The sequence below is a fragment of the Cetorhinus maximus genome, unplaced genomic scaffold (assembly GCF_964194155.1).
Source record: "Cetorhinus maximus unplaced genomic scaffold, sCetMax3.hap1.1 HAP1_SCAFFOLD_2291, whole genome shotgun sequence".
NCBI classification, from domain to species: domain Eukaryota; kingdom Metazoa; phylum Chordata; class Chondrichthyes; order Lamniformes; family Cetorhinidae; genus Cetorhinus; species Cetorhinus maximus.
The window spans coordinates 19,852-44,861 of record NW_027598230.1 but is presented as its reverse complement, the minus strand read 5'-3'; the positions used below and the strand labels follow the sequence as shown (position 1 = coordinate 44,861).

At 50.7% G+C, this 25,010-nt stretch overlaps 1 protein-coding gene across 1 annotated transcript in view; it reads left to right on the top strand.

The window, feature by feature from the left end:
• Nucleotides 1-368: 368 nt before the first annotated feature.
• The window catches only part of LOC144677186 (scavenger receptor cysteine-rich domain-containing protein DMBT1-like), a gene marked incomplete at both ends in the record, with an annotated part of 40,776 nt that continues 16,134 nt past the window's right edge, over nt 369-25,010 (top strand). The window contains 6 exons of the mRNA XM_078537378.1: nt 369-674; nt 5,891-6,208; nt 10,519-10,821; nt 11,381-11,695; nt 13,820-14,125; nt 22,475-22,780. Coding sequence (XP_078393504.1) covers nt 369-674; nt 5,891-6,208; nt 10,519-10,821; nt 11,381-11,695; nt 13,820-14,125; nt 22,475-22,780 — 1,854 coding nt within the window. The remainder of the gene's footprint in view (nt 675-5,890; nt 6,209-10,518; nt 10,822-11,380; nt 11,696-13,819; nt 14,126-22,474; nt 22,781-25,010) is intronic.

Sequence of the window (25,010 nt, the reverse complement as noted above, 5' to 3'; positions counted from 1 at the left end):
GTCTGTCTATCCGTCTATCTATCCATCTGTCTATCCATCTGTCTATCCATCTGTCTATCTATCTGTCTATCCATCTGTCTATTTATCAGTCTATCCATCTGTCTATCCATCTGTCTATCCATCTGTCTATTTATCTGTCTATTCATCTGTCTATCTATCTGTCTATCCATCTCTCTATCCATCTGTCTATTTATCTGTCTATCCATCTGTCTATTTATCTGTCTATCCATCTGTCTATCTATCTGTCTATCCATCTGTCTACCTATCTGTCTAGATTTTGGATCTCTGACAATGCCCCGTTTTTTCGGCTGCTTATCCCACGTGTTTTTACCGGAATAATGCTTTTCCCCATCTGATTCCTGGTACAGATTACCTCGTGACGCCGGATATCAGTGTGAGCGGGGATTCCAGCAGGTTAATGAAAGGACAGTCCGTTGAGATCCTGTGCGAGGCACCCAACTACTTCTCGGGAGCCAAGTTCTACCTGTACAAGGACAACGACCAGAACTTCATCAGCACGACTATTGCTTCCTCGCGCCTGGTCCGCTCCCACTTCAAACTTCACCACATCACGAAAGAGGACCAAGGCAACTACTCCTGCTCGTACCAGGCAGACATCGTTGGAAAGCACTTCAACTCCTCCCGCAGTGACCCCATATACCTTACGGTGATCGGTGAGTAGCGCTGAGCACCACCGGCTGCTCTTTATTCCAGGCGGGCGTCTCTGGCTGGGTCAGGGGTTTTCCAGGATCTTGACTCTGCGACAGTGAAGGGAACGGCCGATATATTTCCAAGTCAGGATGGTGAGGGGCTCGGAGGGGAACTTCCAGGTGGTGGTGTTCCCCGTGTGTCTGCTGCCCTTGTCCTTCTAGGTGGTAGAGGTCGTGGGTTTGGAAGGTGCTGTGGAAGGAGCCTTGGCGAGTTGCTGCAGTGCATCTTGTAGATGGTACACACACTGCTGCTACTGTGCGTCGGTGGTGGAGGGAGTGAATGTTTGTGGATGAGGTGCCGATCAAGCGGGACTGCTTTGTCCTGGACGGTGTCGAGCTTCTTGAGTGTTGTGGGAGCTGCACTCGTCCAGGCAAGTGGGGAGTATTCCATCACCCTCCTGAGTTGTTCCTTGTGGATGGTGGACAGGCTTTGGGGAAGTCAGTGGGTGAGTGACTCTCCGCAGGATTCCCAGCCTCTAAGCTGCTCTTGTAGCCACAGTATTCATATGGCTGGTCCCAGTTCAGTTTCTGGTCAATGGTAACCCCCCCAGGAGGTTGTTGGTGGGGGATTCAGTGATGGTAGTGCCATTGAAAGTTCAGGGGCGATGGGCTGCACTTTCTGGTGTTGGAGATGGCACTTGTGTGGCGCGAGTGCTACTTGCCACTTGTCAGCACAAGTCCGGATATTGGTCCAGGTCCTGCTGCATTTGGACATGGACTGCCTCCGTACCTGAGGAATCAGACGCAGGACAGAGCAGGTAAGGACAGCAGGTTTCCTTCCCTAAAGGTATGAGTAAAGCAGATGGGTTTCGATGACAATCATCGTGATAGAAATGATGGCAGCAGTTCAGCCATTTCATGCAGTTGCAAAAACACCTTCATACCGAATTGGCTGCAGTAAGTACTGTCCAATACGTGGAACATGTATGTTAGATTGTTCGATATAGTGCCCCAATATTAATATTCGGCTGCCTTGGCATCAGCGGGAGTGAAGAGACTGAGGAGGGGGGCATTAGAAAGCGTGAGCATAGGGACATATGGCCTAGGAGGCAGGAGTAAGTCCTTTGAACTTGCAACACCACTCAAAAGATCATGGTTCAACTGGACATCTCCCACTTTCCTGTCTTCCCCCCCACGCCACCCCCCGTTAATGTTTGACCCCCTCGCATCATAAAAAACGATGTAACTCAGCCTTGAATAAATGTTGACGCCCAGCCTCCACCACCTCCTGTGGAAGAGAACTCTACTTTCTCTCAGAGAGAGGAAACAACACCCCCTTTTCTCTGTAATTGACAGAGAGACCCTAGTGTTCTTGAAACATGTTCCCTCGTTCTAGTTTCCCAGACGAAAGGAAATATTCTCCCAGTATCCGCTCGCTCCAATTCCCTCAAGACCTTCCATGTTTCAATAAGATCTCCCCTCGTTCTTCTGATTTCCCATGGATCTCCGTTTAACCTTTATCCCCGGATAGTCATTAGCATAGTTGCAGACTTCAGGAGGGCAAGGCTCCTGGACCTGGTGGACCACACCCTAGGGTCCTAAAGGGAATGACTGCAGAGATAGTGGCTGGATTGGTTGCAATCTTGCAAAGCTCCACCTAGATTCTGGTAAGTCCCCAGCGGATTGGAAAGCCGAAAGTGTGAGACTTGCTGAGAAAATATATTCTGTCGAAACATTTCATCTTGCGCTCAACAGGACAGTTGACCTGAGGAGTGCGAGATGTAAAGAATCGATAACATGTCTTTATTTTCAGCAACATGTTCAAGTTCTGTATCGCCAAACGGCTATTTGTAACACAACTAATACAGAAAGGAGGGAGGCTGAGAGCAGGGAACTGCAGGCCAGTTAGTCTTAACAGCTGGGGAAATGCGAAATCCATGACTGAGTAGGCACGCCCTTAGATAATCATAATGCAATCCGGGAGAATCAACAAGATTTTGCGAAAGGGAGATAGTTTTTGAAAAACGAATTGGAGCACTTTAAGGATGTAACAAACAGGGGCGGTAAAGGGGAACCAGTAGATGTGGTGACCTTGGATTTTGATAATGTGCCACATAAAGAGCGCAATATAAAAGACCATGGGGGCAGAGGGTGATATATTAGCATGGATAGGAGATTGGCTGACTAACAGGAAACAAGGGAGTCCGGACAAATGGACCATTTTCTGGTTGTCAAACCATAACTCGTGGAGCGCCGCAGGGATCGTTGCTGGGGCCTCAGCTATTTACAATCGATATGAATGACTTGGATGGAGGGACTGACTGTATTGCAGCCAAAGCTGCTGAGGTTAAAAACGCACTGAAACGAAAAGTCTGCGAGGGTTAGGTGAGTGGGCAAGACATTGGCAAACGGAGTACAAAGTGAGGTTGTCCATTTTAGAAGCAGAATGGAGAAGCAAAACATTACCAAAATAGAGAGAGGTTGCAGAATGCTACTGTACAGAGGGAACTTGGTTTCCTAGTACGTGAATCACACAAGGTTAGCATGCAGCTATAGCAGATAGGAAGTCAGCGGCAAGGCCAGCATTTATTGACCGAATTGCTCACACCGCTGTCAGAGACGGAGTTCCAGGATTTTGACCCAGCGGCAGTGAAGGAACGGCTGATTATATATCCAAGTCAGGATGGTGAGTGGCTTGGAGGGGGACTTCCAGGTGGTGGTGCTCCCCATGTGTCTGTTGCCCTTGTCCTTCTCGATGGGATTGGAAGCTGCTGCCTCAGGAGCCTTGGTGGGTTCCTGCAGCACATCTTGTAGGCGTTGAGGGTTGGGGATTCGGCGATGGTCACGTCATTGAATGTCAAGGGGCGATGGTTAGATTCTCTCTTGTTGGTGATGGTCATTGCCTGGCACTGATGTGGCAACAAATGTTACTTGCCCTTTATTGCAAGGGGGAATGAGATATAAATGTCGGGAAGTTTTGGTATAACAGTACAGGGCGTTGGTGAGACCACACCTGGAGTATTGTGTACAGCCTTGGTCTCCTTGCCTGAGGACGGGTATACTTACATTGGGAGCAGTGCAGAGAATTTTCACTAGGCTGCTTTCTGGGATGAAAGGGTTGTCTTATGAGGAAAGGTGGAGCACGTTGGGCCTATACTCATTGGGTTTTAGAAGAATGAGAGGTGATCTGTTTGATGCACATGGTATCCTGCGGGGGCATTGACAAGGTAGACACCGGGAGGTTTTTGCCTCCCGCGGGGGTGTCGAGAAGCAGGGGGCACGGTTTAACATTAACGGGTCTCCCATTTAAGACGGAGGTGAGGAGGAATTGCTTCTCTCAGTTAGTCTCTGGAATTCTCTTCCCCAGAGGGCACAGGAGGCTGGTTGACTGAATATATCCAACGCTGAGTTAGACCAGATTTTTGGATGGCAAGAGAGTCAAGCATCATTGTGGGGTGGGGGGGGGAGGGCGGGGGGTGTGGTGGTGTGTGGGGGGCAGGCAGGAAAACGGAGTTAAGGCCACAAGCGGATCAGCCATGAAGTAGGCTCGATGGACCGAATGGCCTGCTCTGTTTCCAGTTCTTGCCTTCTTGATGATGAAGGGTGAATTGAGCAAACGGATGGAAGATGGGATCGAATTTGGAGACGTGTTCGGTGCTGCGGTTGGGAGGGACTAACACAGGAGGACAATATATGATGAATTGTACGAGGCTGAGCGCCTGGTGGGAGGATACACCTTGCTGGTCAAATTCACATACCTTTGAAGGTGGCCCATTGTGTTGATAAAGCAATTGAAAGCAAATATGGGTCACATAGGTAATAGGGGCAGGAGGAGGCCATTCTGCCCCTTGAGCTTGTTCTGCCGTTCAACTAGGTCAGGGCTGATCATCTACCTGAACACAATTGCCCCGCATTAATCCCATATCCATTGATGTCATTGGTACCTGGACATCTATCAACCTCTGCCTTGAACATACTCGATGACTGAGCTTCCTCAGCCCTCTGGGGTAGAGAATTCTAATAGCTTACCACCCCCCCCTGAGTGAAGAAATCCACCTACATCTCAATCCTAACGGCCAGCCCCTTGTTCTGAGACTGTGTCCCCTGGTTCTAGACACCCGCCCTCCCTAGCAAAGAGGGAATCATCCTTCCTGCATCATTGAATGTGTTAAGTGTGTTAGTATAGCGTGTTGAACTGCTATTACCGCATTCTGCTATCTTACCTTTACGCGCTATCAGCACCTTCTTTAGCCTTTAACACTCCCTTTGTGTTGCGTCCATGACATCTTTATCAATATGTCCTGAGCTCCCCCCTTGATCCCTGTAAGAATGTTGGGTCCCTCAATGAGAACACCTCTCGCTTCTAAACCCTATGGAGCACATGCGCCGACTCCTCAATCTCTCCTTACGAGGCAATCCCGCCATCCCAGGAATTCGTCCGGTGGCCCCTCGGCCGCACTCCCTCGATGGCAATTGCATCCTTCATAAGAAGTGTTGAGATGAGCGCTTGAAAAGCCGTAGCAGGTGCTGGAAAAATGTGGTTAGAATAGTTAGGTGTATGATGGCTGGCATGGACATGATGGGCTGAAGGGCCTGCTTCTGTGCTGCATAACTCGATGGTAAGGAGGCCAAAGCTCTAGGCAATACTCCAGGTGTGGTCAAGCCAAGACACAATTGTGTCTCTGCACAAATGCAGCAAAACATCTGCAATTGCGACTCGAATCCTCTTGTGATAAAGACCAACATGCCAATTCCCTTCCTCAGTCCCCTTACTTGCACCATACTTCCTGTCATATAGTCACCAGAACTGTCTCCAGTACTCTAGTTGCAGTATAACTCATGTTTTCCACCGCCCCCACCAAACTTCTGTACCAGGGATAAGGCGAAATAGGGGCAGATTTTGGATTCACCTCAGTCAGAGCTGCCCATCCCTTGAACATTTCAAGCAACCATACTGTAGGAGTCACATGTAGGCCAAACCCAAAGCGCATGTCCTTCCCTAAAGGCTATTAGGATTTTGCAACAATTGCTGATAGACGGTTAACAGCAACGAGGCCAGCTTTACAATTGCAGATTTATTAGTTGAGTATCAATCCCCACTGGCTGCTGGTGAACTCACGTCCACCAGACCACTAGCCTGGGACTTTGGGATTACTAGCCAGTGATATTACCGTTGCGCCGCCATCTCCCCAGAGGGCTAATTTCCAACTGGCCGGGCTAACGTGTTTCCTCTCTTGCAGATGACGTGGCACTCCGCTTAGTCAACGGAGAGAACGACTGCTCGGGCACCGTTCAGGTGTACTACAACGCAACCTGGGGTTCGGTGTGCGGCGAATTCTGGGGCATCACGGACGTGCAGGTGGTCTGCAGGCAGCTCGGCTGCGGGTTCGCCAAGGGGCAAATGGACCCGTCGCAGTTCGCCGACATCCAGAAACCCATCTGGCTGAGCATGGTCCAGTGCAGCGGCGCCGAGGCCCACCTGTGGGTCTGTCCGGCGAGAGCCTGGATCAGCGGGATCAGCTGCGATCGATTGAACGGGGCTACTGCCACGTGCTCTGGTAATGCCCGCGCGTACGGGGTCGTTTTGGCCTTTTCCTGCTCCCAGTATTAAAATGAATCGAGCACATGCACACACATACACATAACACTCCCAGCGATGCCTGCTTAGTTCCGACACTGCCAACAGACCTCAGGAACCATGTAATGCATTGGAAATTAAAATTCCCTCAAAAGTTGCCCATAATGCGAATTCTACAAACAAAAAAAAACTTACAAAATATATTTCAGCAAAACTGGAGTCCAGGAGTCATTGCATCCATCCACCCAGCATCATTTTATATCCACAGTCATAGTCAGCCACTGCAGATGCTTATGTACATACGTAAGCAGTGTTATTTTACACAAGTTCCTGTGCGCGAGTGTCTACACTTGCCCTTTAAGCGTGCTGGGCCGCTAGTCACTAGCGATGGTGCGGAATGTACAATCTGGGCGGGCGAATGGAGTGGCGGATGTGCTGGGGGTGGGGGTGAGGTCCGGTTCCCCTTCCAAGTCACTCGCCCTCGAACGATATCGGCCGTCCACTTCGCTGCCTCCGGGTCCAGACCCTGGACTTCCCTCCCTCCCTCACCGCGCTGAGGGTGTGTACCCACGCCCCTGCAGAGGCTCCAGAAGGCAACTCACCAGCACCTTCTCAAGGCCCTGCGAGAGACGGGCAACAAAGCGCTAAACCCGGCCAGCGACAGCCGCACCCCATGAACGAAAATGCGAAAAAGTTGGGGGGTGGGGTGCAGGTCTGCTCAACGCTGGGACGGTCTTGATAGGCCGAATGCTCCCCCCCACCCCGCCCCAGCTCGGGTTGTTTTGTGTGTGCGCGAAACCGTCTCCTGGGGTCCACCCTTGATTCACCCCTTGAACATAAAGCTGGGGTCTTGGGGGTTGGGGGTGGGGATCGGTCAGTTTTCAGGCAATGGGAATTGGTCAATATCTACGAGGGAGACATGGAAGTATCTCTCCGGGGTTAGAGAGGGAGACAGACGATCGGCAATATGCGTGGAGAGAATGACCAAGTCCCGGAGAGATCGGAGGATCACAGAATCACACACACAGTGCAGAAGAGGCCCTTCGGCCCATCGAGTCTGCACCGACACGTGAGAAACACCTGACCTACCTCCCTAATCCCATTGACCAGCACTTGGCCCCATAGCCTTGAATGTTTATGACATGCCAAGTGCTCATCCAGGTACTTTTTAAAGGATGTGAGGCTAACCCGCCTCCACCACCCTCCCAGGCAGCGCATTCCAGACCCTCACCACCCTCTGGGTAAAAATGTTTTTCCTCACATCCCCCCCCCTAAACCTCCTGCCCCTCAACTTGAACTTGTGTCCCCTTGTGACTGACCCTTATACTAAGGGGAACAGCTGCTCCCTATCCACCCGTCCATGCCCTTCATAATCTTGTACACCTCGATCAGGTCGCCACTCAGTCTTCTCTGCTCCAACGGAAACAACCCAAGTCTATCCAACCTCTCTTCATAACTTAAATGTTTCATCCCAGGCAACATCCTGGTGAATCTCCTCTGCACATCCTCCAGTGCAATCACATCCTTCCTATAATGTGGCGACCAGAACTGCACCCGGTACTCCAGCTGTGGCCTCACCGAGGTTCTATACAACTCCAACATGACCTCCCTACTTTTGTAATCTATGCCTCGATTGATAAAGGCAAGTGCTGCATATTCTTTTTTCACCACCCCACTAACATATCCCTCTGCCTTCAGAGATCTATGGACACACATGCCAAGGTCCCTTTGTTCCTCAGAACTTCCTAGTGTCATGCCGTTCATTGAATACTTCTTTGTCAAATTACTCCTTCCAAAGTGTATCACCTCACACTTTTCAGGGTTAAATTCCATCTGCCATTTATCGGCCTGAGATGGCGGCATAGTGATAATATCAGTGGACCCGTGATACAGGGGCCTCAGGCTAATGTGCAAGGGACATGGGTTATACAGACTGATCCTCAACCCCCACCTCCCTCCACCACCCCCCCAACCCAATTTAAGCATGGGAGAAGCTAAGGAGTCAACCCTACATGAACTACCTAGACCGTTCCAAGCAATTGAACCCAGGCAGTTGGCGGCCTAATGGTCATCTCACTAGTCATGTGACTAGTTGAGTTAAGCGATGTGGAGGGTAGGCAGGCTTTGGGGAGTCAGGAGAGGAGTTACTCGCCGCAGAATTCCCAGCCTCTGACCTGCTCTTGTAGGCACAGGGACATAGGGATGCAGGAACAGGAGTGGGCTATTCAGCCCATCGAGCCTGTTCCTGCGATGTGCTGGCCCTGGAGAGGGTCCAGAGGAGGTTCACGAGAATGATCCCAGGAATGAAAGGCTTAACATGTGAGGAATGTTTGAGGATTCTGGGTCTATACTCGATGGAGTTTAGAAGGATGAGGGGGGATCTGATTGAAAATTACAGAATACTGAAAGGCCTGGATAGAGTGGACGTGGGGAAGATGTTTCCATTAGCAGGAGAGACCAGGACCCGAGGACACAGCCTCAGAGTAAAGGGAAGACCTTTTAGAACAGAGATGAGGAGAAACTTCTTTCGCTAGAGTGTGGGTGAATCTATGGAATTCATTGCCACAGAAGGCTGTGAAGGCCAGGTCATTGAGTGTATTTAAGACCGAGATAGATAGGTTCTTGATTGGTAAGGGGATCAAAGTTACGGGGAGAAGGCGGGAGAATGGGGTTGAGAAACCTATCAGCCATGATTGAATGGCGGAGCAGACTCGATGGGCCGATTGGCCTAATTTCTGCTCCTAGGTCTTATGTCCATCATTGGATTATCTCATGGCTGATCATCTACCTCTCCGCCACTTTCCCACACTATCTTCATAAGCATCGATGTCATTAGTCTCCAGATGTTCACTCTTGATCGTGGCCAATGATTGAGCTTCCACAACCCTCTTGGCTGGGAATCCCAAAGATTCACCCCCCACCCCATCTGAGTGAAGAAATCCTTCCACACCCCAGCCCATTACCCTGACATTCGGTCCCCCCCAGTTCTAGGCTCACCAGCCAAATTGTGCATCCAACCATCATCCACCCTGTCACGCCCTGTAAGATTTTCAGGGTTTGGGGCTAGAAAACTGAGGCGCCATTTTGTCACTTGCACGGCCGGGAAATGGCGCAATTTTCCCATCTAAGACCTCTTGGACACCTTGCAGTAACGTCCCTCTGCATTGGATGATGCTGGCAGCTAGCACAGGGTGATTCTTTGGAATTCTCTACCCCAGAGGGCTGTGGAAACTCAGTCAGTGAGTTTCGAGAGAGAAGTCGATGGGTTTCTGGGGACCAGTGACGTCAAGGGGTATGGAGGTATCGCGGGAAAGTGGCGGAGAGGTCGATGACCTGCCAGGAGCCAATTCAATGGCGGAGAAGGCTCGATGGGCTGAATGGCCCACCCCTGTCCCTGTGTCCCTCTGTCCCTGTGTCTACAAGAGCAGGGCAGAGGCTGGGAATTGTGCAGCGAGTAACTCACCTCCTGACTCTTCCCCAAAGCTTACCTGCCTCCTACATCGCTTAACTCAATTGGTTGCATGACTAGTGAGTGGAGCAGAAGGCCACCATCGGCCTGGGTTCAGTTGCTTGGCACCATAAGAGACCATAAGACATAGGAGCAGAAATTAGGCCATTCGGCCCATTGAGTCTGCTCCGCCATTCAATCATGGCTGATAAGTTTCTCAACCCCATTCTCCCGCCTTCTCCCTGTAACCTTTGATCCCCTTACCAATCAAGAACCTATCTATCTCGCTCTTAAATACACTCAATGACCTGGCCTCCACAGCCTTCTGTGGCAATGAATTCCATAGATTCACCACTCTCTGGCTAAAGAAGTTTCTCCTCATCTCTGTTCTAAAAGGTCTTCCCTTTACTCTGAGGCTGTGCCCTCGGGTCCTGGTCTCTCCTACTAATGGAAACATCTTCCCCACGTCCACTCTATCCAGGCCTTTCAGTATTCTGTAAGTTTCAATCAGATCCCCCCCCTCATCCTTCTAAACTCAATCGAGTATAGACCCAGAGTCCTCAAACATTCCTCCTAGGTTAAGCCTTTCATTCCTGGGATCGTTCTCATGAACCTCCTCTGGACCCCTCTCCAGGGCCAGCACATCCTTCCCTGAGAGACGGGGGCCCAGAATTGCTCACAATATTCCAAATGTGGTCCGACCAGTCGAGTTAGGTCACGCAGAACGCGCAGAATGTCCGATTGGCAAATGGAGGACTGTCCGCCAGTGTGGCAAGGAAGGCCTTCAGTGGTCAAAAGCAAGTCTTTTAGAAGAAACCAAGTCTTGTTTTCTGTCGCCACAGCTCAGCCACCTCCGCCGACGTTGGCAGTATCTGGAAATGGTCTATTCTTCAAGGAAGACACCATCAAGTTTGTGTGTGGGGCGTCTTCCCTGTACAAGGGTGCGCAGATGGCCCTATACAAAATGGGCGAAGAGACGCCAGTCTTAACGGGCGTGATCTCCTCCAGTCAGGGCAACGTGAAGTTCGATCTCGAGCACATTAACAAGAGCCACGAGGGGACCTACTGGTGCAACTACCAGTTGGAGGTGGCGGAGCTGGTCTTTGAGTCCGAGGACAGCGCATCGGTGGAGATCGCGGTCGTAGGTAAGGCCGGCTTTCAGGTGAAAAGAGAGACACGTCGAATCTTTGCACCTTTGCACTCATCAGGACACTTCGCATTACAAGTGCGGGGGTGGGGGGAGAGGGGAAACAACAATTCGTACCGCATGTGAAGAGTGTGCCGATTGGTTGGCACGTGGGCTCTGATTGGTAGAGAGGCGTTGCCGTGGAGGGCGCCCCAGTGTTGGTGACTGACAGTTAACTGTCGAGTGTTGCTTGAAATTTAAACCAGGCAGCTTGATCCTGATTGGTCAAGGCGACGCCCGAGGAATGAGTCAGTGAATGGCTGTCACTTAGTTCGTCTAGCGTTGTTTGCCTGGCCCACTAGTGCTCCCAATTCGCAGGTACAGGTGCCACGTAAACAGCGAGCTAATCCGTTGAACCGAATAAATGCTTTTTAAAGAAATATAATTCGTTTCCCATCCTTGGAGTTGTCTGCAATGGGCTATGGAACATGCCGAATGGTATAGACCCTCCGATGACTCTTTTTATCGTGTGTGTTTGGATCGTCAATGTTGCAGTGTTTGTTTTCCCCACTCGACAGAAAATGCTAAACTTCGGCTTGTGGATGGACCCACCTCCTGCTCCGGTAGAGTCGAAGCTTTCTACAATGGCACCTGGGGAACCATCTGCGATTTCGGGTGGGACATTGTCGACGCCCAGGTGGTGTGCCACCAGGTGGGCTGCGGGTTTGGCCAATCGGCCACTCCCGGCGGCCACTTCGGAGAAGGGGCAGGGCCAACCATGCTGGAGAACGTCCGCTGCAATGGGACGGAGAAGTTCCTGTGGTCCTGCCCGTCGCAGGTCATCATGCCCCGGACCTGTCGCCAGAATAATGACGCGGGCGTGATCTGTTCAGGTAAGGATTTGGCCGGACGATGTCCTTCCGTTGAATGGGAAGTGCCGACAAGGCCAAGGAAGTGGGGGCCCGGATCCTGCGGACGCTGGGAAAACCTGAACTAAAAACGGAAAAGGCTGGGAAATAATTTTTAAAAAAAATCTCCGCTGGCGGGAGAGACGGAGTTAACGTTTTGAGTCGGTGTGAATCTCCTTCGTAGCCAGAGAGAAGTAGAAATGTGATGGATTTCACGCTCTGTGGCAAGTGGAGAGAGATAGAAGGTCAGGGATAGGTGGGCGCTCATGATAGATCGATAAAGATGTCAAGGGCGCAATAGAAAGAGGGCGTTAAAGACTAAAGAAGGTGCGGATAGCGGCGTGAAGGCGAGAAAGCAGAATGTGGCAACAGCAGGTTAACAGGTTATGCTAATGCTATTGAGTTTGGATCATGTGTTAAAATTCACTGTTCAAGTCCACACACGAATATTGGCCACTTACATCAGATATAGGAGGGAGGCTGGTGCCTTTTGTTTCATTCGTTCTCAGGGTGTGGGCATTACTGGCAATGCCACCATTTATCACCCATCCCTCATTGACCTGAAAAAGGTTAACTGGGTGGTTTCCAGGGCCATTTCTGAGGGGCAGTTAAATTCAACCATCTTCATGTGGATCTGGAGTCATGTATAAGTCATGAAGACCAAGCAAGAATGACACTGGTCTTCTTCCCCTAATGAACGTTGGTTGAGGGTGTGGCATGGACACAGATGTGCTCTCATCCTGAGGGACCCAACGGTTCCAGTACAATTATACCAAACAACTCAGCACTCCCACAAATCTGCTGGAGGGCAGATGCAGACCTGAGTGAAGACCCTATCTAATTGGACTAAAATCGGTCAGAGGACCAAGGACATGGGTCAGTGCCATTTATTACTGGATGCCTTGAGATATATATATATAGCATGGCTTATCATTCCAATCAGAAAATTGCAGAGTTATTGACATTAGTTTGTTGCAATGAGTGGCATAAAGGTAAGGAGGCAGAATGTCTTAATAGTGTTAATGTAATGTGTTAATCTGCTCTTGACACATTCTGCGATCTTACCTTTATTCCACTATCAGCATCTCCTTTAGCCTTTAACACTCCCTATTGCAAATATGGCATCATTGTCACTCTCTCCTTAGCCCCCACCTATCCCCGAATTCTATTTTGCAGTATCTCCTCTTAAATAGTGTAAAACCCATCACATTTCTACTTCTACTTAGCTCTGAAGATGAGTCATGCTGACTGAAAACGTTAACTCTGTTTCTCTCTCCACATATGTTGCCAGACCTGCTGAGTTTCTCCAGCATTTTCTGTATCTGTTGCTTGACAACACTTCGGTTCAATGTCAGTGATCCCTTTTCACATGGTTCAGTACATGGGGAACACCACCACCTGGAAGTTCCCCTCCGAGCCACTCACCATCCTGACTTGGAAATATATCGGCCGTTCCTTCACTGTCGATGGGTCAAAATCCTGGAACTCCCTCCCTAACAGCGCTGTGGGTGTACCTACACCACACAGGACAAAATCCTGGATCTCCCTCCCTAACAGCGCTGTGGGTGTACCTACACCACACAGGACAAAATCCTGGATCTCCCTCCCTAACAGCACTGTGGGTGTACCTACACCACAGGGGACAAAATCCTGGAACTCCCTCCCTAACAGCACTGTGGGTGTACCTACACCACAGGGGACAAAATCCTGGAACTCCCTCCCTAACAGCGCTGTGGGTGTACCTACACCACAGGGACAAAATCCTGTAACTCCCTCCCTAACAGCACTGTGGGTGTACCTACACCACGCGGACTGGTTCAAGAAGGCAGCTCACCCACCACCTTCTCAAGGGGCAACCAGGGACGGGCAATAGAAATGCTGGGCCTGGCCAGCGAAGCCCGCGTCCCGTGAAAGATCGAGAAAACAATCTCCGCCCTAAATGGGCGACCCTTTGTGTTTACCGAGTGCCTCCTCTCCCATGAGGGGGAGAAACCTCCTCTCAGCATCTGCCCTGTCAGGTCCCCTCAGGACCTTCCACGATTGTCGACCCCTGTGACCTGAGGGCTTTGGGGGCAAATGTTTTATTCACGATGTTTTCTTTTGACCCAGAGCAGCTTCAAAGCCCAGAAATCGCCGTGTTAAGGACCTCCAGTATATTCGCACAAGGGGAGTCCCTCCGAATCCAATGTGCCTCGCCCAGTTACCACCTCGGGGCCTCCTTCTACCTGCAGAAGGTTGGCGAGGCCTCCTACACCAGCTCCCTGGAGGCGGAAGCCGAGTACTCGAACGTCACCTTCGTGGTCCGGAACGTCAACCTGAGCCAGAGCGGCTTTTACACGTGCATGTACCAGCTGGAGAGGCGGGGTCAGCGCTACAATTCCACCCTGAGCGACAGGGCCAGGGTCACGGTGATCGGTAAGTGGCCACGTCGGGGGTCGAGCCGGGAGGCGCCCCGGGGCTGGGATTGCCGCCTGGGCCTGGGCCGTGGCGCGGAGACGGGGCGCCCGCCATTGACAGCAGCGCCTGAATCCCTGCTCCGGTCAGCTCGAGGGGACCAGGTTTAGGTTGGGGTGGACCACGGGCGACAGCGGCCGATTTGGAATGACGCCGGTTGGGTTAGATTCGGGAAGTGGCGGCACTTGTGAATGCCTCTCACAGAAACGTACGCGCACACACAGACACACACACACACACACACACACACAGACAGGCACACACATACACACACATAGACACACACTCACTCACAGGCACACACACACACACTCACTCAGGCACACACGCACACACATACATAGACACACACTCACTCAGGCACACACGCACACACACACATAGACACACACTCACTCAGGCACACACGCACACACATACATAGACACACACTCACTCAGGCACACACACACACACACATAGACACACACTCACTCAGGCACACACACACACACATACACACACACTCACTCAGGCACACACACAGACACGCACACACATAGACACACACTCACTCAGGCACACACACAGACACACACACACATAGACACACACTCACTCAGGCACACACACAGACACGCACACACATAGACACACACTCACTCAGGCACACACACAGACACACACACACATAGACACACACTCACTCAGGCACACACACAGACACACACACACATAGACACACACTCACTCAGGCACACACACACACACACACACACACACACATAGACACACACTCACTCAGGCACACACACACACACACACACACACACACAGACACACACACACACACATACACACACACACTCAGGCACACACACACACACACACACACACACTCACTCAGGCACACACACACACACATACACACACACTCACTCAGGCACACACACACATACATAGACACACACAGACACACACTCACTCAGGCACACACACAGACACGCACACACACACACATAGACACACACACAGACACGCACACACATACATAGACACACACTCTCTCAGGCACACACACACACACATACATAGACACACACACAGACACGCACACACACATACATAGACACACACTCACTCAGGCACACACACACACATACACACACACTCACTCAGGCACACACGCACACACATACATAGACACACAGTCACTCAGGCACACACACATACATAGACACACACTCAGGCACACACGCACACACATACATAGACACACACTCACTCAGGCACACACACACATACATAGACACACACTCAGGCACACACGCACACACATTCATAGACATACACTCACTCAGGCACACACACACACACACATACATAGACACACACTCAGGCACACACGCACACACATACATAGACACACACTCACCCAGGCACACACACACACACACACACACACATACATAGACACACACTCAGGCACACACGCACACACATACATAGACATACACTCACTCAGGTACACACACATACATAGACACACACTCAGGCACACACGCACACACATACATAGACACACACTCACTCAGGCACACACACACATACATAGACACACACTCAGGCACACACGCACACACATACATAGACATACACTCACTCAGGCACACACACATACATAGACACACGCTCAGGCACACACGCACACACATACATAGACACACACTCACTCAGGCACACACACACATACATAGACACGCACACACATACATAGACACACACTCAGGCACACACACACACACTCAGACACACACACGCACATATACATAGACACACACTCACTCAGACACACACACAGACAACACACACGTACATAGACACTCACTCAGGCACACACACACACTCAGACACACACACACACACACACATATACATAGACACACACTCACTCAGACACACACACACACATAGACACTCACTCAGGCACACACACACACTCAGACACACACACACACACATACACAGGCACACACTCAGACACACACACACGCACATATACATAGACACACACTCACTCAGGCACACACACACAGACACGCACACGCATACATAGACACACACTCACTCAGGCGCACACTCACACACACACACACACACACACACACACATACATAGACACACACTCACTCAGGCACACACACACATACACGCACACACACACATAGACACACACTCACTCAGGCACAGACACACACTCACTCAGGTGCGCGCACACACACACACACACAAGTAGACACACACTCACTCAGTCACACATGGACACACAGACACGCAGATACACACATACATAGACACATTCAGACACATACAGACACGCACATACATACATAGGCACGCACTCACTCAGACACACGCACATCCATACATAGGCACACACTCACTCAGACACACGCACATACATACATAGGCACGCACTCACTCAGACACACGCACATACATACATAGGCACGCACTCACTCACACACATGCACATATATACATAGACACACACTTACTCACAGGCACACAATCACAGAAACGCAGACACACATAAACACACAGACACACATATGTACACACGGACACACACACACATGCAAATGGACAGACACGCACACATGTAAGTATGCACACTTTCTCTCTCTCTCTCTCACACACAAAAACACACACACAGAGACAAAGTCGCTCACACACACACACACATGCACGTATGCACACAATCTCATACACACACACAATCTCACACACAAACTCACACACACACACTTTCACTAACACACACAAAAGCACAATTACACACACTCACAGAAACACACATGCACAGGCACACATATATATACACACACACACACACGCACATTCTCACACAGAGACACACATACAGACACATTGACAGACACACAAACAAACACATATCAACATCCTGGGGGTTACCATTGACCAGAACCAGAGCTGGACCAGCCATATAAATACTGTGGCTACAAGAGCAGGTCAGAGGCTGGGAATCCTGCAGAGAGTCACTCACCTCCTGACTCCCCAAAGCCTGCCCACCATCTACAAGGCACAAGTCAGGAGTGTGATGGAATACTCCCCACTTGCCTGGATGAGTGCAGCTCCCACAACACTCGAGAAGCTCGACACTGTCCAGGACAAAGCAGCCCCGCTTGATCGGCACCCCATCCACAAACATTCACTCACCCCACCACCGACGGACAGTAGCAGCAGTGTGTGTACCATCTACAAGATACACCGCAGGAACACACCAAGACTCCTTAGGCAGCACCTTCCAAACCCACGACCACTACCATCTAGAAGGACAAGGGCAGCAGACACATGGGAACACCACCACCTGGAAGTTCCCCTCCAAGCCACTCACCATCCCGACTTGGAAATATATCGGCCGTTCCTTCACTGTCGCTGGGGTTAAAATGCTGCAACTCCATCCTAATAGCGTGAGGGGAGGTGATGGTGTAGTGGCTTTGTCGCTGGACTAATGATCCAGAACCCGGGGGTAATGCTTTAGGGTCCCGTGTTCCAATCCCGCCACGGCAAATAGTGGAATTTGAATTCGACAATAATCTGGAATTAAAAGTCTAATGATGACCATGAAACCATTGTTGTAAAAACCCAGATGGTTCACTAATGCCCTTCAGGGAAGGGAATCTGCCCTATATGTAACTACAGGACCACAGCAATGTGGTTGACTGTGAAATGGCCAACAAGCCATTCAGTTGTGACAAGGGAACAAAACTGGACAGGATCAGAATCACACAGAGTGCAGAAGAGGCCCTTCGGCCCTTCGAGTCTGCACCGACACGTGAGAAACACCTGACCTACCTACCTAATCCCATTGACCCGCACTTGGCCCCATAGCCTTGAATGTTATGAGGTGCCAAGTGCTCATTCAGGTACTTTTTAAAGGATGTGAGGCTAACCCGCCTCCACCACCCTCCCAGGCAGCGCATTCCAGACCCTCACCACCCTCTGGGTAAAAAAAGTTTTTCCTCACATCTCCCCTAAACCTCCTGCCCCTCACCTTGAACTTATGCCCCCTGGTGACTGACCCTTCAACTAAGGGGAACAGCTGCTCTCTATCCATCCTGTCCATGCCCCTCATAATCTTGTACACCTCGATCAGGTCGCCCCTCAGTCTTCTCTGCTCCAACGAAAACAACCCAAATCTATCCAACCTCTCTTCATAACTTAAATGTTTCATCCCAGGCAACATCCTGGTGAATCTCCTCTGCACATCCTCCAGTGCAATCACATCCTTCCTATAATGTGGCGACCAGAACTGCACCCAGTACTCCAGCTGTGGCCTCACCGAGGCTCTATACAACTCCAACATGACCTCCCTACTTTTGTAATCTATGCCTCGATTGATAAAGGCAAGTGTCCCATATGCCTTTTTCACCACCCCACTAACATGCCCCTCCGCCTTCAGAGATCTATGGACACACACGCCAAGGTCCCTTTGTTCCTGTCAACTTCCTAGTGTCATACCGTTCATTCAATACGGCCTTGACAGGCCACCCAGCATCGATCTAGGCACCAGAAATGACAACGGAAATCTCAGCAATGTCGACCCTGCAAAAGTCTTCCTTACTAACACCGGCAAGCTAGTGCCAAAATTGGGAGAGCTGTCTCACAGATTACTCAAGCAGCAGCGTGGCCTAACCAAACTCATGGAATCAGATCTGACAGATAACGTCCCAGACCCTACCGTCAGTGTCCCTGGGTATGTCCTGTCCCACCAGCAGAACCGACCCAGCAGAGGTGGCAACACAGTGCCCTGGGAGTCCTGAAGATTAACTCCGGACCCTATGAAGTCTCACCATCAGGTCAAACATGGGCAAGGAAACCTCCTGCTGATGACCATGTACCGCCCTCCCTCAGTTGATGAATCAGTGCTCCTCTCCATGTTGAACACCACTTGGAGGAAGCACTGAGGGTGGCAAGGGTGCAGAATGTACTCTGGTTGGGGGACTTCAATGTCTAACACCAAGAGTGGCTCGGTAGCACAGCTACTGACCGAGCTGGCCAAGTCCTAAATGACATAACAGCTAGACCGGGTCTGCGGCAGGTGGTGAGGGAACCAACAAGAGGGGAAAACATACTTGACCTCATCCTCACCAACCTGCCTGCCGCAGATGCATCTGTCCATGACAGTATGGGCAGGAGTGACCACCACACAGTCGTTGCGGAGACAAAGTCCCGTCTTCACATTGGGGACACCCTCCATCGTGTTGTGTGGCACTACCACCGTGCTGAATGGGATAGATTTCGTAAACAGGACCATCAACTCAAGACTGGGCATCCATGAGGCGCTGTGGGCCATCAGCAGCAGCAGAATTGTACTCAAAGATAATCTGTAACCTCATGGCCCGGCATATCCCCCACTCTACCATTACCATCAAGCCAGGGGATCAACCCTGATTCAATGAAGAGTGCAGGACGGCATGCCAGGAGCAACACCAGGCACACCTAAAATTGAGATGTCAACCTGGTGAAGCTATAAAACAGGACTACTTGCATGCCAAACAGCATAAGCAGCAAGTGATAGACAAAACTAAGTGACCCCCATAACCAACAGATCAGATCTAAGCTCTGCAGTCCTGCCACATCCAGTCGTGACTGATGATGGACAGTTAAACAACTCATTGGAGGAGGAGGCTCCACAAATATCCCCATCCTCAATGATGGAGGAGCCCACACCAAGATATAGATGAAGCATTTGCTACAATTTGCAACCAGAAGTGCCGAGTGGATGATCCATTTCAACCTCCTCCGGAGGTCCCCAGCATCACAGATGCCAGTATTCAACCAATTTGATTCACTTCATGTGATATCAAGAAACAGCTGAAGGCACTGGATACTGCAAAGGCTGTGGGCCCTGACAATATTCCGGCAATAGTTCTGAAGACTTGTGCTCCAGAACTTGCCGCGCCCCTAGCCAAGCTGTTCCAGAACAATTACAATGCTGGCATCCACAGAGCTATGTGTAAAATTGCCCGGGTATGTCCTGTACACAAAAAGCAGGACAATTCCAACCCTGCCAATTACCGTCCCATCAGCCTACCCTCCATCATCAATAAAGTAATGGAAGGGATTATCAACAGTGCTATCAAGCAACACTTGCTTAGCAAGACCCTGCTCACTGACGCCCAGTTTGGGTTCTGCCAGGGCCACTCAGCTCCTGATTTCATTGCAGCCTTGGTCCAAACATGGACAAAAGATCTGACCTCCCTAGGTGAGGTGAGGATGTCTGTCTTTGATATCCAGGCCGCATTTGACAGAGTGTGGCATCAAGGAGCCTTGGCAAAAGTGGAGTCAATGGGACTCAGGGGGAAAACTCTTCTCTGGTTAGTCACAGCTAGCACAAAGGAAGATGGTTGTGGTTGTTGGAGGTCAGTCATCTCAGCTCTGGGACATCACTGCAGGAGTTCCTCAGGGTTAGTGTCCTCGGCCCAACCACCTTCAGCTGCTTCATCAATGACCTTCCTTCCATCATAAGGTCAGAAGTGGGGATGTTCGCTGATGTTTGCACAATGTTCAGCACCATTCGCGACTCCTCAGATACTGAAGCAGTCCATGTCCAAATGCAGCAAGACCTGGGCAATATCCAGGCTTGGGCTGACAAGTGGCAAGTAATATTCGCGCCACACAAGTGCCAGGCAATGGCCATCTCCAACAAGAGAGAATCCAACCATCACCCCTTGACATTCAATGGCATTACTGAACTACCACTATCAACATCCTGGTGGTTACCATTGCCCAGAAACTGAACTGGACCAGCCATATAAATGCAATGGCTACAAGAGCAGGTCAGAGGCTAGGAATCCTGCAGAGAGTAACTCACCTCCTGATGCCACAAAGCCTATTCGCCATCTACAAGGCACAAGTCAGGAGTGTGATGGAATACTCCCCACTTGCCTGGATGAGTGCAGCTCCCACAACACTCAAGAAGCTCGACACCGTCCAGGACAAAGCAGACCTGCTTGATCGGCAACCCATCCACAAACACTCACTCCCTCCACCACTGACGCACAGTAGCAGCAGTGTGTGCACCATCTACAAGATGCACTGCAGCAACTCGCCAAGGCTCCTTCGACAGCACCTTCCAAACCCACGGCCGCTACTACCTAGAAGGACGAGGGCAGCAAAGAAACGGGAACACCACCACCTGGAAGTTCCCCCTCTGAGCCACTCACCGTCCTGACCTGGAAATGTATCGGCCGTTCCTTCACTGTCGCTGGAACTCCCTCCCACCCCTAACTGTGGGTGTACCTACACCACATGGACTGCAGCGGTTTAAGAAGTCAGCTGGCGAACACCTTCTCAAGGGGCAATTAGGGATAGGCAATAAATACTGGTCTATCGAGCAGCGCCCACATCCTATGAACGAATGAAAAAAAAATCATTAAATACTGCCCTCTTTACCTGGCTACTGTTTTGCATTTACCTGGGAGAGGGAAGAATTGTGGTAACGCGAAATGTATGTTAAAGCCTCCAATTATACCTGACATTCACTTCCCTGGCATTCAGTGCAGCGGAATAGCAGTCCTGGCGCACAGAAGTCGGAGAATGTGAATTGATGTTAGTTTACACATGGTCGATTGTGTCAATGAAGCAATTATGCCTATTATGCATTTTCCCTGAATTTCGGTTGCATTGCTTTTGGGTTAAATGAAAAGCTGGCGAAATTCATATCAGGCGTTTCCTGCTGGGAATCAAAACCAAAATGGACCTCAGGTCTTCCCTTTATGTTTTACGACTGGCTTCCCCTCACCTCCACGCCTCTATACCCACCACCCCCCCCAAACCTCTCTCCAGGCAGTTGAAGCCCTTCTCCTCCTCCTTTATCCAGTACCGTTAAGGAGAGTGAGCAAGGCCACTGGAAACCAACCTGTTCGGGCTCACCGCTCTCCTCCCACTCAACCCAGTGCCCCAGCGATCTCCTATTTGTACTCCTGTCGTGAAACAAAAATTGAACAAAAACGATGTTTAAGACGGCGGGTGGTGGGGGCCGGTGGGGGTGGTGAGACGGTGGGTGGGGGGCCACGGGGGTCGAGGCAGAGGCAGCCCCCAGTTGGACATTGCGCCAGTTGTTGGCACCCATGACCCCAGGGTATCAGCCACACGCCTCGGCCCGTTGAAAGATAGGGAGGGCCTGAACAACCTCGTTCTCTGGCGTCTCATTCCCACGGTGACCTGATTTTCGCCACCTCCCTGTTTCATCCACTCTCCCTCCCCCACCCCCCCACTCCCCGTCTTGTTTTTCGCCTGCAGACCAGCCGACCAAGCCGCACATCCAGCTGTTCCGCACATCTGGCAAGTATTCCATCGGCGAGTACGTGAGCATCAGGTGCACCGCCTCCTCCATCTTCAGCGGGGCCATCTTCCTGCTGCTCAAGGTCGACGGGGAGACCCCCGTGGCCTACCAGGCCGTGCCAACGGCAGGATTCTCGATGACCTTCTCCATCGCCAACCTCACCTACGCCGACAACGGGTATTACCTCTGCCTCTACCAGCTCAAGAGGTCGGGAAAACTGTACAACTCCTCGGAGAGTGAGCGTGTCAAAGTGACCGTGACAGGTAAGGCTGGTCAACCCTTTCAGGGCTCAGATGACGGGCTGGCAGAAGAGTTTCGGCTCCTCCCCCTGAAGGGAAATAAGAACACGTAGGGAAAGGGGGGAGTGGCAGGTGGAGCAAAAGAGAAGGCCGGGGATAGGTTAGAGGCCCAGGGTAGATTGAATGTTAAAGCTGGCACCGAGCACGGGGCAAAGAAAGCGGTAATGAGAGCATGAAAGGCTAAAGCTTTTGGTCCGGAGTGGATGTTAATAGCAGAATAACGGTCAGCCCTGTCTGAAAGCGAAATAGCAGAATGTGTAAAGAGCTGAATGAAGGTCAGCACTGGTCCAGAGTAGGTGTTAATAGCAGATTAAAGGTCAGCACTGTCTGAAAGCAACATAGCAGAATGTGTAAAGAGCTGAATGAAGGACAGTGCTGGTCCAGTGTAGGTGTTAATAGCAGATTAAAGGTCAGCACTGTCTGAAAGCGAAATAGCAGAATGTGTAAAGAGCTGAATGAAGGACAGTGCTGGTCTAGAGTAGGTGTTAATAGCAGATTGAAGGTCAGCACTGGCTGAAATAAAAAAAAAAATACTTGAGAACAAGATACGGACTGACACTTTGGAGAAAAAATATCACTTTGTTCAGTGTTTATCTTTGCAATGATACAATTCAGAAAAATAAACACATTATAAAGAGGACAAAGAAAACATCTTTAGTGGGTGCAAGAGGGACACGGGAGATCCCGATTTCTGCCCTGCCATTTGGAAATGGCCCCTGTAAAAGTTGGTTCCGAGGGTTAATTCGAAACCCTCATCAGACATTAGTTGCATCCCTGAAGTTTGCGTTTACTGCGGCTGTCAAGGAGCATGCACTGCACCGCACAGGCCAAGCTTGGGGGCAGGAACTCGGAGTGAGTGACGGTACCGAAGTGAGAATGTCACTGAATTGGAAACCTGAGGCCCTGGGATCGAATCCCACCACAGTTGGTGGGTGGTGGAATCTGAATTCGATCAAAATCACTGGCATCTACCCGGCCGTGTGGGAAAGTTGCCCTGTGTACCAAAAGCAGGGTAAATCCAACCTAGCCAATTACCACACCATTGGTCTACCCTCGATTATCAGTGAAGCAATGGAAGGGGCTATCAAGCGGCACTTGCTTAGCAATAACCTGCTCACTGATGCCCAGTTTGGGTTCTGCCAGGGCCACTCAGCTCCTGACCTCGTTACAGCCTTGGTTCAAGCATAGGAGCTGAACTCCTGAGGTGAGGTGAGAGTGACTGCCCTTGACATCAAGGCAGCATTTGACCGAGTGTGGCATCAAGGAGCCCTAGCAAAACTGGAGTCAATAGGAATCACGGGCAAAACTCTCCGCTGGTTGGAGTCATAGCAAGCACAAAGGAAGATGGTTGTGGTGGTTGTAGGTCTGTTATCTCAGCTGCAGGAGTCCCTAAGGGCAGTGTCCTAGGCCCAACCACCTTCAGCTGCTCCATCAATGACCTTCCTTCCATCGTAAGGTCAGAAGTGGGGAATGTTCGCTGATGGTTGCACAATGTTCAGCACCATTCGCGACTCCTCAGATACTGAAGCAGCCCATGTCCAAATGCAGCAAGACCTGAACAGTATCTAGGCTTGGGCTGACAAGGCAAGTGACATTTGTGACACACAGTGACCATCTCCAACAAGAGAGAACCCAACCATCGCCCCTTGATGTTCAATGGCTCCCCCCATTATCAACATCCTTGGAGTTCCCACTGACCAGAAACTGAACTGGGACCAGCCATATAAATACTGTGGCTAAAAGAGCAGGTCAGATGCTAGGAACCCGGTGGTGAGTAACTCACCCCCTGACTCCCCAAAGCCTGTCCACCATCTACAAGGCACAAGTCAGGAGGGTGATGGAATACTCCCCAATTGCCTGGATGAGGGCAGCTTCCACAACACTCAAGAAGCTGGACATTGTCCTGGAAAAATCAGCCTGCTTTATTGGCCACACATTCACAGTAGCAGCAGTATGTGTACCATCTACAAGATGCACTGCAGCAACTCACCAAGGCTCCTTAGGCAGCACCTTCCAAACCCACAATCACTACCACCTATAAAGAAAAGAACAGCGGATAGATGTGAACACCTACACCTGGAAATTCCACACCAATTCACTCAACATCCTGACTTGGAAATATATTGGCCGTTCCTTCACTGTCACTGGGTCAAAATCCTGGAACTCCCTCCCTAACAGCACTGTGGGTGTACCT